The sequence below is a fragment of the Stylophora pistillata genome, chromosome 4 (genome assembly GCF_964205215.1).
Source record: "Stylophora pistillata chromosome 4, jaStyPist1.2, whole genome shotgun sequence".
Classification (NCBI taxonomy): Eukaryota; Metazoa; Cnidaria; class Anthozoa; order Scleractinia; family Pocilloporidae; genus Stylophora; species Stylophora pistillata.
Window position 1 is genome coordinate 29,465,381 of NC_142522.1, and position 17,647 is coordinate 29,483,027.

Genomic DNA, 17,647 nt, shown 5'->3' on the forward strand with positions numbered 1-17,647 from the left:
AAGATCTTTGCCAGAGATTTGCTGATCAACAGTGTGAAAAGTTAATAAAGTTTCAATTTAACAATAACATATTTCAGTTCTAAGAGTGTTGAAGAAAAGTGGACCAAAAACACTTTTAGTTCTTGGGGAGCTCCTTTTGCAATGACGATCCAAGGTGATTATGTATCATCGATTTTTACTCGTTGCTCTCTCCTAAAGAAGTAGTCCTTGAGTTTGACGAGTAGAAGGTTGTGTGGTAAGCTATCAAAAGCCTTCTAGATTGATTGATGTTACCCTAACCACTATCTCTTTGTTCAAGTGGCGTTGCCTGACAGCTAAGGTATTAACAGTATGCAAAGAGGCTGTCATCTACTATACGATTGAAATGTAAACTCATATGAGCTGCAAGTGATTTAATCGAAAATTAAGTTTGTCACACTAATATAGATCGATGCAGACTATCTCGACAATAATTGTAAATGGTTTCGTAACCAGCCCTCACTCAATCGTGAACAATTGAGCACTACTCCTTTGGTCTATGATACGGGCACCTGCTGTGTACCTGTTAACTAAAAGCTCGCGATCAGTAAAGGAATTCGCTCAAATGGCCTAAGTCTCACAGATGTAAACATAGAAAAGTAGTGCTGATTGATCACTTTTCAAACTTCGTGCGTGCAAAGCTAGTCGATTGGATTTGAATTTTTCGACTTGGGCTTATTTTTGTGGCAACCATTTCCATACGGTAAGACAAAGTTTGACATTGAATATACAGGGCTTTGAAACCTCGATTATTAAAACCTGAAAGTCTTCAACTTTTTCTCCTCGAATTAAGAAAGAAAAACAAAAAAAACAACCATCAATGGGTTAGGGAGGCGTCTATTTTGGATCATCCTCGTTTACATGTACGTTTTACGTAGTTTGTCCCGTGGTTCGATAATAGTATTCAGTTTCCGCGGACATTTAACAAAGAAAGACTACTTTCCGCTTTCCTTCGCTTTTACCATTAAAAATTTTTCTCTGAGGGTTGTCTGTAGCACCATCATTTCTTGTCTTCCTTGTAATTCAGTACTGGGTTGAAATTTTCAACATTATAATCGCTTTATGGTAAAAGGCATGCTGGTTGAGCAGATAGTGTAGAGTGTAGACTTCCTTTCTATAGATCGTAAGGCGAGTCCCTTTGAGTGAGTTCCTAAACAGCTGATGATGATGAGAAATGCCATGAAAGATTGATTTTCATATGCCATATGCATAAACCTGCGTTAAGACCTTCCATCCTTCCAAAGTTTTGGCTGCCAGAATTATATGCTTTTTTCGGGCCTGGTATTAGTAACCATGATTTAGTCTAAAGATATCTGTTTTTTAAAATACTTCTCATACGTACATTTTCCTGCTGAAAGGTTATCAAGAGTAACTTTACCAGGCTGAGCCAAACTTAACGTGGTTTTCTTTAGATATAAAGTGAGAAATCGTCAAGGTAAACCCTCCTGCTCCGAGAAAAAACGTTAATCACCTTTGTAACCTCCTTCTCGTGTTTGCAGAATGTCCAGTTCTCAAGATGCTAGTGGTCAACAATGCTAATATTTTGAGTGACCGCCAGAACTTTTTAATGCTCATATTTAAAGTTGTTTTTCAAAAACTTTGTGTCGTCATTTGATAGGCTTTATATAAAACTTTACCCTGCCCCTGTAAAAAATACACGTGCAGAACTCTTCAGTTCAAGGGATCGTTTTCCGAAAGCTCCGGATCAGCACATTTTGAAAGAAAGTGAAATTATCCCCCGGACTTAGAAGTAAGTTTCTCTCTCGATTTTTTATCACACCGGTAGCATCCTGTATTCTGTCTGCTGTCTACTACACAGTGATTTTAACCTGTTATTTAAATGGTTTCTGTTGGGATCATGGCAGAAGGCGTAGATTTCCTTGATTTCAACCTTCTATGTAATGATAAGCTTGGGTGATACTATGCCTAAGGATGTTTTCGATCGATTACAAACTGAGGGAAATCATTCAGAAAAATTTTCATCATCTTAGTTTTAATGATATTCACAGTAGTGCATCCGTATAAATGTTTCCTCGCGCTCGTTTGCTTATGTTATCCCTTTAAAAGTTTAACTTTTTCCTTTAATTGGGGTTTGCTGGAGTAAAAAAGGAAGCTTTTAGCCTTTCTCGATCAGGTTTTGTGAGATTTTATCGTAAATGAGGGATTGTGTTAACCATATGGTTTGTTCTACGGACATTTAGGATGAAGCTGTTAAAGCGATTGATATAAACATTCGCAGCCATCTTACCTTACATTAAACTCCTCGCTTATTTTAAGAAAAAATCATTCGTGAAATTCTTAATCTAAATGTTTTTTTGATCCCGAACAATTGTAATTTAATTGGTAGTGAATGATTTTAGTATCATTGGTCACCGGTATTTTTATGAAACGCAACAAGCGAAATACGTCGCGAAGATTAAAATGCTTCGTAAGCATATTTTAAACTATCCGCTCGTTTAGAAAAAAAAAAAAATCGAGAATGATATTTCTAAACGAAGTGATATATATATGTGTTAGGAATTTTTTATTTGGATGATAATTTGCCGAACAAATTTTTTGCAAAATACGTTCAAAAATATAATTTACTTGTTCCAAGACATGTTTTTCAGTTGGACGATGGATAGCTTGTTGATATTTAGATATTCGCCCCCCACATTGTTGGTTTCTCATCTGTCAAACGGACGTATCGCATAGCTGTTACCTACAATTATGAAATCTGTTTGCTTTTCGAGTTAAAAGAAAATGAATTCAAAGCAAAGGAATAAATCTTGTAGTGTGTGTTGTCTGTGTGAGGTTTTTGTCCGGTGATTTATTCCCTAACGAAAACAGCATTTTCCAAAAGAAGTCCAAATAAATATGCAGCGTCATGGTTTTATTTAGATTCTTTGAAAGGGCAAAGTTGGAGTGTAGGGATCTTTCACCGTAAATCAAAGAAAACGCTGATTTCAATTTGTGCCCAAATTTATCCCTTTTATTTCAGTATATTGAACGTTTGACTTTGATCTTTCTATATGAAAAGCGATATATCTTTGATAACCTTTGCCTAACTTTGATGTTAAATAATCTTACCAGTTAGCTCCAAAGAACGCAGTCACAATGCAGTATGTAATCCCTCCAGTGTTCTGAATGCGATGTTACCCACCTTTTATCAGGTTCCATTTTACCGCTTGTCGTTACATCGACATATTCTGCTATTTTGAAATAGCAAAATTTTGAAAAGTTGTCTCCTCGATCGTGTGTTTGAATATCACTGAAACTTACCCACAGATTACCTCGTGGCATATTGATTAAGTTTCGTATTTCTGTCAACCAATCATAGCTCAGTAAATTGACTCGTGCTGAGCTCCTGATTATGTAGAGTAGACACATTCCCCGTGTTTCCAAAAAATTACATCATCACTACGTACACAACGCATGAAATTATTGTCATCTTTTACGAAGGTTTCATGGGGATGATAATAATAATAATAATAATAATTTATCAATTTATAGTGCACTTTTTACATACAATGATCAAAGCGCATTACACTTTTGATTAAATTAAAAATTAACTTAAACAATATAATATGTCAAATAGAACTGAATATAAAATTGCTCACCGATAAAAAGTTTTAAAAAGATAAGTCTTAATATGCGCCTTAAAACTGTTCACATTAGTAATCGCACGAAGTTCTTTTGGAAGAGAGTTCCAGAGCCTTGGCGCTGCCACCATAAAAGCTCGATGACCTAACGTCTTGGATCGAGTAAGTGGCATAGAAAGTAAAATACTATCTGTAGATCTAAGGTTATATAAGGACGATTTAAATGTTAGTAAATCACATAGATATTTAGGAGCAAGGCCGTGAATTGCTTTGAACGTAATAAGCAGAATCTTAAATTCTATCCGGGCTTTAACAGGAAGCCAATGCAGACCGCGAAGAAGGGGTGAGACATGACAAAACCTAGATGCGTTACAAACTAGCCTGGCTGACGCTTTCAAAACTCCCTGCAATTTGTTAAGCTGGTAGTTGGGCAGCCCATACAAAAGACTGTTACAATAATCAACACGAGATGTAATAAATGCATGGACAAGCATTTCTGTTGATTCTCGAGACAAATACTTGCGAATGCGTTTGATATTATGCAAATGATAAAAGGCAGCACCACATAACTTGCTAACACGAGTTGACATAGTAAGCCGCTCATCAAACCATGAGCCTAGGTTTCTAGCTACTGTAACCGGACAAACATCAATCGACCCAACCCTAGTGCAATTGATGTTGGGATAGGTTTTTCTCATGGTTGCCGCTTAAGAGAGGGATGTTTTAGCAGTAGAAAGGCAAATGTTTGGCAAAGTGATTTATTCTTATATTTGGAAATCAGATTTAAATTTTAGCGTTGATCCCTTAGCTCTTCAACGAACTGGCATATCTTTCACAAATATTTTAGATATTGACATTTTGCTTGTTTCTTAATTGCAGATGATGGCAATATCAAAGACACGTAACAAAATAGAAAATTTTTTCACGTGCGTGCTTTTACGGCTTTTTCTCAGAGTTAAAAATCTTTTTATTATATAGCTGGCTACGCCAGAAATATGAAGCGAATCTTGTGTTCTAATTAATTTGAATATATCAACAAAGTTGAAATGGTAAATTAGCCACCGTTACCGTATTATAAAAGCTGACGTTTCGAGCGTTAGCCCTTCGTCGAGCGTTAGTCCTTCGTTTCGCTCCGACGAAGGGCTAACGCTCGAAACATCAGCTTTTATAATCGTAACGGTGGCCAATTTACCATTTCAACTTTGTTGATATATTCAAATTATTTCGTTACCCCCACCGACGCAGCCCCAAACAGTTTCTTTAGAAACTATCAGCCTTTATTGTTATGTTCTAATTGGCTACCTTAGGGAGCAAGATGGGTCCATCTTGCCTGCTTGGGATTGCCCACCCGCGTTAGAAAAGGAGTGTATGAAGCGGACAAAGTAGGCGATGAAGTCGCAAAAAGCGGCGGAAGACAGTCAAGACAAAAAATTTAAACAGCCTCCCTGGGTTCATTGTGTTACAAACACAGTTGGCCTCCTTTCTCGGCTCTCGAAAGAAACAAGTCATTCTTAATTCTTATTTAAGCGAAATCTTTTTTGCTACATAATAAATCCTAAAAACGACTGTATGATAGCCTCGTTCTGTCTTTTTTTTTTTTGCGTTTTTACAGACCTCAACTTCGTTTCGGTCCATAAAAACGCAAAAAGTAGCTCGGCCAATATTCAGCCATCACAACCGAAGAAGATTGGTCAATAACGCATATATACAACATCACGGGTCATGTGATAAAAATTTTTACCATTTTTGCCATCTATATAGCTGCTTTGCTTTCATAGACTTAAACATTTGTTGTCCCATTTTGCAGTATTACAAATATCACAAAGCTTAATATGATCAGCAAATCCAATCGCTATCAGTTTATTTCATGATAGATGATTATGATCTGGATTCAGGCTTCCCCTCATCATTTAATATCATCATTATTATTACTTTGTTAAGAATGAAACTCATGGACATGTTTCATTTTCCAATTTTTTGTTATTAAAATTATACTCAGGTTTCTTTCAAGTTACCTTTTGTAACTTCATGCCTTTTTTCCTCTTCAATGATAATTGCAGACTGCCACATTTTCGGAAGCAAACCCCGGCCATTCCACGTAGAGCATGCCTGGACATCGTCTTTCAAAAAGGGATATTGAGGCTATGGCCGAGAAGTACTTTTGCATGTATTGTCTACTTCTTTTAAGAGATGCCATGCAGACGAGTTGTGGACATTTTTATTGCCAGTCATGTTTGGTGAATCTCATTAAGTAAGTGTGCGTTCCAAGACTTTCGAGTACTTTATTATTGTATTTTTGCGTTATTTATTTTCATCGCCAAAGACGTACTGCTGACATCACTTATATTTAATAGATATCTGCATGTTTCCTGTTGACATCACACAAACTATGACGATTTTTTTTTACATCAGGGATGAAACATCCATGGTGATGATCTGTTTGAAAGATCAGACAAGGCTTCTGCCCACTCAGGTTTGGATATTGTTTCTTTGTATTTGCGTCTCTTTCAAATGCTATCGTATATAATCTTTCTAATCGAAAAGGAACTAAGTAGGAAATTCAGTGTAGATCTCATTATAACCAGCGTTTATTTTGGTCACCGCGGCGAATGTTCTTGGATACTCCTCAATAGAGGCGAAAACAAATTAGATCATCGCCAAACCTCGAGCTTGCGGATTGGGCATAGACAATAGACGTTTCATTGGTGCCACTGGCTTACAAGGGCACCTGTAATAACAACACAATTATTTTTTGCTTTGATAAAAGTGATTACAGTTCCTAACGTTTTACTTGAGTTGTCTGGCGTCATAAGGAATCCTGTGTAACAGTTGAGCTGGATGCTTTATTCAAAGCAAAACACAGCAGAGCAAACGTACCAAAAGGCAATAAAGTATAACTTTTTAAGCAAAATTTGTATATGAGTCAAAGTAACAGGTAACACAACACAATTAAAATGGAAAATAAAAAAAAATCAGGCAAAACATATCTAGATACGTTTTTATTCATGAAACGAATATCGTTGTTTACAAGTCGCTAGTTAAAAAGAAGCAAGTCTAACTTAACATTCATGAGCGGGATAGATAACCGCTTCCCGCTTAGCTCAATTGGTTAGAGCACCGGATTGTGTTATGCGGGAGGTCGAGGGTTCGAGCCACGGCCGGACCAACACTCATGGTCTTAAAATAACTGAGGAGAATTTGCTACCTTTCTATAATATCAAGAAATGGACAGATATTCTAGTCTTCTCGGATAAGGACGGATAAACCGTGGGCCCCGTCTCCAGCAGGGTTAGGGGTAGGAGACGTTAATTTTCCATGTACGAGATTACTGTGTGGTGGATTCCTGCCCTGCGGTGGGATGGGTGGGTTCACTGGCCCCGCAGTAATTGGCGCGAGCTGTTGCGGTGTCCCTGCCTATCCAGGTCGTGCCCTCAAGTTTAGCTTGTATATGTCTACCGGCCTGGCTGATGTGAACTGAGGCTGATAGTTTCTAAAGAAACTGTTTGGGGCTGCGTCGATGCGGGTAACGAAATAATTTGAATATATCAACAAAGTTGAAATGGTAAATTGGCCACCGTTACGATTATAAAAGCTGACGTTTCGAGCGTTAGCCCTTCGTCGGAGCGAATAGAGCAATTGTGGGTTTTGAGTGCTTTTAAAGGCAGAAAATGGAGCTACGTTATTGGTGGGAACATGGCAACGAGAAAAACACGAATAAATTAGTGGAATGAAAAGCGTTCGTTGATACCTGTGGGATTTAGACTGCTGGTTTGAAAGACGAATAAATTAGTGGAATGAAAAGCGTTCGTTGATACCCGTGGGATTTAGACTGCCGGTTTGAAAGATGAGCTTTTGTTCAAGAATTTTACAGTGTCCTTGTCATTCCTCTCCTCCTTCGCGACGTGGAAAGGAATGACAAGGACACATCGAAACCAGTCGCTAGAGATTTTAATTTACCTAATCATTCTAAGCAACGTATGGAAATCTGCGGTCTTTCCTTACACTTAGGTAGCACGGAAAGCCGTAAAACTCTTGAACAAAAGCTCATCTTTCATGATGATGAAAGTTCACATCTTATGATTTGAACTGAACCTCATTCACCTGGGATCTTGTCTACAATTCTGGGAACCTTCTCATTAAGTCACTTCATTTGCGAGACTCGCAGCGTGTCGAGACTTAAAACCGGGGTTGAACTCATACTCTCATTGCTAGTGCATCATAAGCCTATTTTGGACCCCACCTTTACTATATCGCTTCTGTTCCCGAGTGTAGTTTAAAGTTTTTGCCACCAGTATTCCAAAATGGCAATATGAAATCTCTTTTTAGATCGTCTAAAAAACGTCTATTGTTTATCCTCTTTACTTGATGCAATTCTCTTTTATTCGAATTTTACGCAAGTAATGCGTGCACTCTCAGCCGGAATTCTCTTGCCCCTGATTGTCGTGTGCTCTTTCAGGATTGGGTTTCATTTAATCGTTTTGTATAATCAAGTATCTTAAGATTTTCTTCGTGTGCATGCATATCATCTGGGCTTTAGTCACTTAGTAGAAAAAAATTTCTGAGTATAAGTTTTTTAACCTTTTCAACGAATTAGTCATGATTATCTCTTATCACCATGCAATTACATTCTTTCAGGTTTTTGCAGACAAATTCATGCGAAGAGAAATACTTGCTCTTGTCGTGTACTGCACATTCGTGGATGACGGGTGCCAATGGAAAGGAGAAGTCAGACATCTAGAGGTGAATGTCTATTCTATCTTACGACTGTTTAATAACCTTTTTTTTTTATCCGAAGACGTCCAAGTGGGTTTCGAGAAGAAAAATTATGGGAAAGTCGACCGAAGCAGAGATAGTCTCTGATTCTAAGATTTACTTCGCCAACGAATAAAGCTTTCTAAGCCTCTTAAATTCAATTCAAGTTTCTGGTTGTTAAAAAAAAAAAAAAATCTCCAGCACTTTTACCATCCTTGGAATGAACAGTGACATTTGAACAAATATGCCTCTTCATGTTGGCTAAGTTTTCATGTTTTGATAAGAGACACTAAAATGTGATTTTTTTCTGTCACAGAGCCATACCTCGACTTGCGAGTTCCTGAAATTACCGTGTGTTCATCCTGGGTGTGGTGTATTAGTGAAAAAAGCTGATCTTACAAAGCATTTAAAGGAGGAATGCATGTACAGATTAGAAAAGTGCCCATTTTGTCAACAACAAATCAATCTGAACAAAATGAAGGTGAACTATCTGCAAATGCTGTACATATGTTGGAGCTACTTTGAGGACACAAAAATTAAAAGCAAATAAGCCTTGGCTATAATCATAACTATGACGATCAGCTTGAGCCCAAGCTACTTGTGACTAGTGTTGTGCTTTTTGGTATCAATCTGGCGTTAAATAAGCATTTTAGTCGTTGATAATTTGAAATGATTATAATCTCCTTGACAAAGCAGCTTTCGGTTGCCAAAACAACAGAAATAATGAAAAGATGTAGCACCACTTATAGGTTGTGTTGATACTATGGTGACGTGACAGAACGAATCGTAACAGCGGAAATAATGTAACTATATTGTTACGAACCATCGCTAAATAGCGAATTCAGCACTTGGATCAAACGATAGTACACGCACTGTACAAGTAAGACATGGATTGTCTCTTTAACTACAAGGAATTGCACGGTAACTCTCAAGATAATGTTAAACCAATATAGAGTCGATTAAAGGTGTTCAAGTAGGTGGTTAAAAGCTTCCGTTGTTCTGTAGTCTGTAACTCAAACTGATGGTTGCAATGCTGGTGCATGCGTTTGGCAACGTGCGGCCAAAACCTCCCTAAAATATTTAATTTGTAATGGGTCCCTTGCCCTGGAGATCAAATTGAAGACAAGGGAAAATTATGGGAGAGTATTTTTTAAGTTTCTTCTTAGTACATGATCTGTGTTACAGGTGCACCATGAAACGGATTGTCCTGCATATCCAGTTCGTTGTGGCAACTGCAACAGAGAGGACATTCCTCGTAGACGGGTAAAATATTTTGATGAATAAGAATGATGTTTGAATAAAATCTCAGAATTTGAAATAGTGGTCAAAGAATGACGCTGTTATTTTCAATCTTTTAGAATAATGTGAGGACAATCAGTCCGGTGTGCAATTTCAAAATGCTTCCAAAGATGTAATCGTTACTTGCATCGTTGCCCCTATTACAAATGCTATTATTATAATCATTATTGTTAATATATGTAATAGGACTACATGCTGTCCAATTTGGAAATAATGGGATGAAAATAAATTCTGAGGACAGCCGAAATTGGATGGGGCCTTAGACCGAGTCCAATCTGGTTGTCAGAGCAATATTTTAGATCCAACTTTTTTCCAAAATGGGACAAGCATGTCTAACTAATTATATAGTTTCTCAGTTTTAATCGGGCATTGTTCAGTCAGGCTATTGTTCTTTAATTTGATAAAACTGTCCAATTAGGAATTGATTTGGATAGCTTGAAACAATCCAAATTAATCCTTAATTGGACAGTTTAAAAAAGATTAAAGAATAGTAGCTATGCTGACAATTTCGTACAACTACCAGCCATAAAATTATTATTATTATTATGAATTACTGTCACTGACAGGCTAATATTGTACTATTTAGGAAATAAGAGATCTTAGTCGGAGTTTGAGTGGTCTTCAATTTGTTTTCGAAAGGAAAATATCACTCACAAACGAATAAAAAAAATAAATTTTCTTTAGGAGAGCAGATCTAGGTTCTCTGATGGTGTCCCTATTTGGAGTAAAGGAATGACTTAGCTGTCTTCTGTTAGTCTATTAGTTGTTTCATCTTTTTGTAGCTGCGAGATCACCAGGATCCAGCTTTTGGAGACTGTGAAAATGTGGAGGGCCCATGTCCATTTTCACATATTGGTTGTCCAAAGAAAGAGGTTAGTAGGATATATTAAGTCTTTTTACTCTCTAAAGCACACCGGGAAGGACCATGTGAAGTCATTAAAATAGTCTCCCTGTTCTCCACTCATTTCAAGATGTCATAACCTCTGAAAGTACCCTTTACGTATACATCATTGGGTTACAGGTTGTTTTTTTTCGATGCAATTCGAGCAATAGTGAAGAATCACAATATAAAAAATGTTCTCAAATGAAATTGGAGCTCAAACCCTGATCCTAGACAGTTCGTATTTTAATAAATAATTTAAATAATATATGTGAAATTTTTACAGGTCCTAAGCAAGCGAGAAAGAAAGAAACATGTGGAAGAGGCAAATACATTTCACACGTCTCTGCTTCTTAAACAAATCTTGCCGATGACCAAAGAGATTGAAGGTATTTTGACTCGAAACCCCTCAGTCATCTCCAGAAATCCTCAGCTCCTTTCAAACTTTGATGGGGTAGTTCAAGATATTCTTAACCAGTTACAAAGTGGTACAGAAGAGAGAAGAAACCAGGAGGCCAAATTAAGAGAGCACAGTGAACGAATAACCCTTCTAGAGAGAACTGTGGCTTTAGGGAATGTTTCGGGAACGGAGGCGTCTGTCCGACGTCTCCCTGAAGCTGAAGGGGATTTACCATCTGGTGAAAACTCAAGAAGGCTAGTCAATCTTGAAAACAGAACCGCTGACCATGAAGTACTTCTGGTCGAGAACAATCGCACAATGGAGGAAGTTAGGCGTGATGTCGGTAACATTAAGAGGCAACTTGACAATATACAGGAGAGCTCCAGAAGGCATGACCGAAGGATTGAATCTATTGAGCACACACTGGCTCTCAGGAACGTAACCCTGGCAGATTTGGAGGAGTACGTGAGGCAGCAAGAATTCTCAAGCTATGATGGCCAGCTGTTGTGGAGGATTTCTGATTATGCCCGCAAACGAAACGACGCAGTGACTGGACAGCAAGTCTCCTTCTATAGCCCGTGCTTCTTCACTAGTCGCTACGGTTACAAAATGTGTGCCCGATTTTACCTGAACGGGGATGGAATGGGCAGAGGAACGCACATCTCTATCTTCTTTGTGGTCATGCGTGGACAGTATGACGCGCTCCTCCGCTGGCCATTCAGACAGAAGGTAACCTTCATGTTGCTAGATCAGGATAACGCAGAACACGTGATTGATGCCTTCAGACCTGATCCGAATAGCTCATCCTTCCAAAGGCCAAGAAGAGAAACCAACATCGCCAGTGGGTGCCCGATGTTTTGTTTGCTGGCTGAACTTAATAATCACGCATATGTCAGGGACGACACCATGTTCCTGAAAATCATAGTGGACACTACTGACTTGTAGACAATCCTGACCAAAAAGAAAGCCTTCGAGAAAACTCTTCCGTGGGCTTAGGGGTAGGAAAGGGATGGAGAGCTTGCAGATCGTTCCCTCAAAGGCGGCCCAGGCAGTATAAGAGCAGTTTTTTTATATCTACGTTTTACGAACACCGTTTGAATTTGCATTTATACAAGAATACGTGCAGATAAAAGAAAACCTTTCTAAAATATTTCTTAAAATTGAAAAAGGAATCGAGTTGAAAATGACTTAGTTCGGCCTTTCGTGATTTCGTAAGTTACCGTTTTCCTTTTGAAGCCTCTTCAAAGATCTCGTGGCGAGTTTTAGATTTGGTTTTCCAAATGAATAAATTGTTTGCAGGCTTGTTGGAAAATAAGCTACCTCAAGCTTACTAACCAAGTTAAAAGTTCCATAAATTTCGTGAAAACTGTCCGAACTCTTGAGAATTTGTTAGCATTGGAACTGGCGATGATGTGTCTTTTAGTTCGACGTTTCAATGTGCGTTCATGGTGGTGATTTCTGAGTGTACCTGGGTCGGTTCTACCTCCGCTTGATTCGACCCAGGAGTCCTCCCACCGCACTACTGGAAATACACTATGGCCTGATCGAGGGAAAGTGGTGCCACGGATGAAATACCATAATAATTTTTATACTAACAGGGTTGTGAGACGAAAAAAGGCCTGAAAACTTAAAAATCGAGCGCCTAGCAAGCGGTTGACATAAAATCTTGAACTACAAATGCTTCGAACTGCAAGACCCATTTTTGATAGTTTCACTAGAGGTAATTGTAAAGAGTTTGCACTATTTTCATAGAATTAATGGAGCTTCGAATTGGGTTGGACAGCTTGAGCTTTCCAGTTCGGAATCCTCCAAGTGATTCAAATTACGGCTGGAAAATGAATAACGAACCCTCTGACTGAATTCAACAAAATCTTTTAAATCCTATCCGCCGTGTTTGGACCGGTATGCGAAAAAACATTGCTTTTGACTTTTACGATAATCTGTGCTCTTTGATTTGGTTATCAATGGGTTAATGCTCAAGTATGCATGCCCTTTCGTAACCTCAAGAGCGGCAGAAACATTAGGTAGAAAATAGCAGTTTTGTCGTATTTACTCGGTTTCACAGGTTAATGTATCAAATTTATGTCTGAAATTCAAATTTATAGGAACAATCTCAAACTCCCCCACTTTCCCATCCCCGATCCTGCTGAGGAGCTTTCTTGCAAGTAAGGAAAAGAAGCGATATCTATTCAAGACACTTTTGCAGAGCGTGAGCGTTGATTGGACGAGAAGTTCCCTGTAAATAAAACCACAAGATTTCCCGAGAGACGTCTTTCTGTGATCCTTGATTCTTCAAGTGGTGTGATGCTCAAGACGTCTTGGTTGAGACATGTCAGATATCATACCTGACGAAGAATTTTTACTCCTTGTTGTTCGGCCTCTCCACCATGTTACGAACTATTTTTGGTGTTACTGATCCACCAGGGACTATGATGTAGCTTTTCTGGCTATGTTATGCCAATATTGAACCTACAGATATTCAAGGATGTTGCTTTCAGTACGCCTTTCTTGCTTCAAGTACGCCTCTCTTGGGAGCACTCATCTAAATTTCGATGAAGATTAACTTATATGTTTAAAAAAAACGGTCAGGTAGATTATGAATTATGGTAGTTTATTTCTATAACCTTAACTGTAATTTCGATATTTTACGTTGTTATATAGCTGGAGGCGCCCGTGGGAAACATGATGCGAATCCTGTGTTCTGATTGGCTACCCAAGCAGGCAAGATGGACCCATCTTGCCCGCTCGGGACTGCCCGCTTTGATCCTGCGCGAGAAAAAAAGTGCATGCAGTGCAGCGGACTTATAAAGTTCGTAACGTTTCGACAAAGTCGCAAAAAGCGGCAAAGGAAAGTAAAAACAAAGAACACATAAACGACCCTCGCGGGTTTATTGTGGTTGGTTTTCTTTCCCGGCTGCCCAAATAAAGAAGTCATTCTTTATTCCTATTAAAGAGAAATCTTTTTGCTATATAATAAATCCTTTATTGACCAAACCTGCTCGGTCACGATGACTGAATATCAGTCTCCTTCCTTTCTTTTTGCGTTTTAATACACCTAGATTTCGTGTCGGTCCGTAAAATCGCAAGAAGAGAACTCGGCCGATATCCAGCCAACTTGACCTCACGCTTAGTCAGTAACACATATACAGACCATATAGATATGACTAGTCAATATTAGCTGTAGGGGTAACGGCAAATAGGACTGCAAAGCAAACAAAAACTAAAAACAAGTAAAAAAAATTAATGAATTTCAGATGAAAATGTAATAATCGATACAATTACGACGAAGAAATATGCCTAACTCTTTTGAGAAATTTTGTGAAGGCCATTGATAGATATGCTTTGGACTAATTTTTGCGTCAAGACACAAGGGATGAAACGTACAACGGCAATTGTTAGTCCATGTCTAAAATTTTTTTCATTGTGCTCTCTGACTAAATCTAGGCATCGCCCCATGTGGCACGATGGCTGGCCGTGATTGGTGGATTCGAAGTGGATCACACACGGAGGACACCAGATCGCAAGACCAAGATAAGCAGCAAGAAATGATAATATCTTTTTTGTCATAATTGCTAAGGGGATCATAAGGTTCTTTGATTGGCTAACTACTACGGGAATTTTTTTCTTCAAATCTTTCCGTGGGAAGAGATTATGATGACGCCCCCGAGTTACCTCTTGGTGCTTTTGGAGAAACAGCCACAAAAAGTAGAAAGGGTTCGGGAAAAATTAGGTTGTTTTGTTAATCACCTGAGTAATCATTGTTGAAACAATTAATCTTTCTCTACTCACTACTTACAACACTAGCTTGCTTACACAACTTCCGTGGATTCTGATGTTGCTTGGCTTACGAGCAATTTATTAAAAATTGTAGTCTACGTTTACCTTAACTTACGAAGAAAACTTGCACTACTTTTTTTTTTTATTTGATATTAGCAATAACATTAAACAAAATTTACGGCGTTAACACTAACAGCACTAATTCAGACCTAATTATACACTGCTTCTAATGAAACTATACAACATTTACGTTGAAAATAGCGCTTATATAACTATTGCACCAGCTCAGTCATTTGTAAAAAAAAATTTAATGCTACGAATAAGTGTTTGGTGGCCAATCTGTCCTTTTGTACAATACTAACGTCTTTGCTTGATTTTGTCTTTATTTTAGGAATTAATTAATTAATTGATTGTAATTCTCAACAAGTCCACTTTATCAAATGGAAATTGGGATTCACCTGGGTATTAGTAACTGTAACAGAAATTTTTACATCTATAGCAGAAGATACTGCAGAACGATAGGGGATTGAGACGGCCCTAGTTACTGCTCTGACTGGAGCGAATTTCTGAATAGCTTTTACTACAATTATATTTTTTAAAATTCAATTCATTGCATACGTTATATTGTATTCAAATCAGGTTTCTTAAAATATTTGTTTCTTAGGCGATGGAAGAAAATTGTACAGGTAGCAGCGTGCTACTTTTCAAGTAGTTTGACGCACTTATTTGTTAACTTTTCTGTGTCTGTTTGATTAAGTTCTCTTATTTAAGAATGAAAGTAAACGTGTTTATCGTTTTTAATCCTAACTATGATGTTATATAGGAGGGTTTCATTTAATCTTGAAGTCAACAATTTCTTAGGATATTGCTTTTAACAAATGTCTACTGAGTAATTTTTTAATAATTTTTTGATTATAGACTAGTGAGCAGCACTTCTGCGAACAGTAGCTGTAAAACTTTTTCGTATTTTCCTACGCGTTTCGTCTAACTGTCGTAGACTTCTTCAGGGAGTTTTACAAGTATGACTAAACGCCTGTATTTATAAGCCAAAGTTACAGGGGCCGATGACCGTAAAGGCTCGGCCGGACTTACGAACAGGAACAGGCGAAGTTGTGAAAAATTTGTGAACTTTTGGCTTAATAATACAGGCGTTTAGTCACACTTGTAAAACTCCCTGAAGAAGTCTACGACAGTTAGACGAAACGCGTAGGAAAATACAAGAAGTTTTACAACTACTGTTCGCAGAAGTGCTGCTCACTAGTCTATAATTAAAAAATTAAAAAATTGTATAAGACAATCGACTTCTGTAAAGCTACAGATGAGTCACGGTAGGAAGAGCTAGTTGAGGTTAGACTACTCAGGAAACTTAGCTAACTATTGGAGATAGTCAATTACTTGTACAAATCGCATAACTGTAGATTTATGAATCATGTACATATGTCTAAATAAAGCTTACTTAAGCATTCCTGCATTTTCTTATTTTCCATCTCTGAATTTTAAGAATTGACATCAGATCTTTTGGCTTCAACTTGTTGGCCAGAAAAGAAGAGGAAAACCGTTATTTATTGATCTTCATCTCTTCTGCATATGAGATAAACAAAATTCCTGGGAGTGGTTTTACCTACGGGAAATCAAGCATGGAAAATTTGAATTTAGTGTTGCACTATTGGGAAACGCAAACTGGAAGCTCAACACGCAGCGAAGATAGCATTAAGCCCGACCTCAATTCACCCTACACTCGAATATTTAAAATTTGAACAGAGAAAACCTTCCCAAATATTTAAAGCGTCTATGACACCAACGGTATTTGAACTTAAATAAAAACTACAAGTCTTAAAAAGCAATAAGAAAAAAATTTCAGCCTCAAATAATAAAAATTTGACAATTTTCGTAGTAAAAAGTAGTATCAAATCGCGCGGCCAAAACAGGCATCGTGACGTCATCTTGTGTACCACAGCTTGCTGGAATTCAAAGGATCATGGCGGAAAACACAACACAGAGTAAGAGAACGAAGGTAAAGGGAGGAAGATATTGTGAGTTTTTTTTTCTGGCCGTAACAATGCTGCAACGAGTGGCTTCAAAACTCCTAGGTACACGAGATGACGTCATACCGATAAAGAAACTCGATCCCAGTCTCCGACCACTATTTGATCGAAAAAAGGCCAACTTTGAGCTAAGATTTTAGGGGTAAAAATATTTTAGACAGACTTTGTTTTCGGTAGATGTATAATAGAGATACTATATTTTTATTTGGAGTGAAAATCGTGTTGATGTCATAGGCACTTTAAAGGACATGTCTGATGCGAGGAAAGCAGGACAACGAATGCAAAGAGCTCCCGCGCACAAACTCAGCTGAGTTTCCCAGTTCGGAAGGATTGGGCCTAGTGACTGAGAACGGAGAAAGACGCCTTGGACCCCTTGATGCAAGACTGGAGTGGCGAGAACGACTGGATATGTCCCCTAGTCAGCCTCCTGGTCGACTCTGTCCTTCATCTGGCATCATGTGCCAGTCGCGGAACCTTGATTATTCCAGAATGACCCTCGTCGTATTTTAGGCCTTTTCTGTGACTTAAATGAGCGTGCTTTTGTATTTTTTTGCATTTTTTGGCGCATGTGTTTGGGCTTATTTAGTCCGTGTTTTCGGCCTGATTTAGCCCATGTTTTTGGCCTGACTTGGCCCGTGTTGTTGGCTTGATATGACTCATGTTTTTTGGCCTGATTTGACCCATGTTTTTGGCCTAATTTGGCCCTTATTTTTGGTCTGATTTAGCCCGTATTTGTGGCTTGATTTGGCCCGTGATTTTGGGCCTTGTTGGCCCTAGTTTGGCACATATTTTTGGCGTGGTTTGGCCCGTATATGTGGCCACTGAAAATAGAATATGAATTTTTCACTAGGACAGTTCAGGCTAGATCGGCAAATAATTTGATTTGAAGACTGAC

General features: G+C 38.2%; 1 protein-coding gene across 8 annotated transcripts in view; it reads left to right on the forward strand.

The window, feature by feature from the left end:
- The window catches only part of LOC111339228 (TNF receptor-associated factor 2), a 49,869-nt gene extending 33,699 nt beyond the window's left edge, over positions 1-16,170 (forward strand). For 5 of the 8 annotated variants that reach the window (XM_088758756.1, XM_088758758.1, XM_022945837.2 and 2 more), the window contains 7 exons: positions 5,660-5,850; positions 6,012-6,072; positions 8,235-8,339; positions 8,668-8,832; positions 9,537-9,614; positions 10,433-10,522; positions 10,817-16,170. In XM_088758756.1, the coding sequence (XP_088614882.1) occupies positions 5,705-5,850; positions 6,012-6,072; positions 8,235-8,339; positions 8,668-8,832; positions 9,537-9,614; positions 10,433-10,522; positions 10,817-11,875 (1,704 nt within the window). In that variant the 5' untranslated portion in view covers positions 5,660-5,704 and the 3' untranslated portion in view covers positions 11,876-16,170. Of the gene's footprint in view, positions 1-1,676; positions 1,769-3,593; positions 3,762-5,659; positions 5,851-6,011; positions 6,073-8,234; positions 8,340-8,667; positions 8,833-9,536; positions 9,615-10,432; positions 10,523-10,816 lie in introns of those variants that run through there. The other 3 variants (XR_016000666.1, XM_022945842.2, XM_088758760.1) reach the window with 3 other exon arrangements.
- The last annotated feature ends 1,477 nt before the right edge of the window (positions 16,171-17,647 follow it).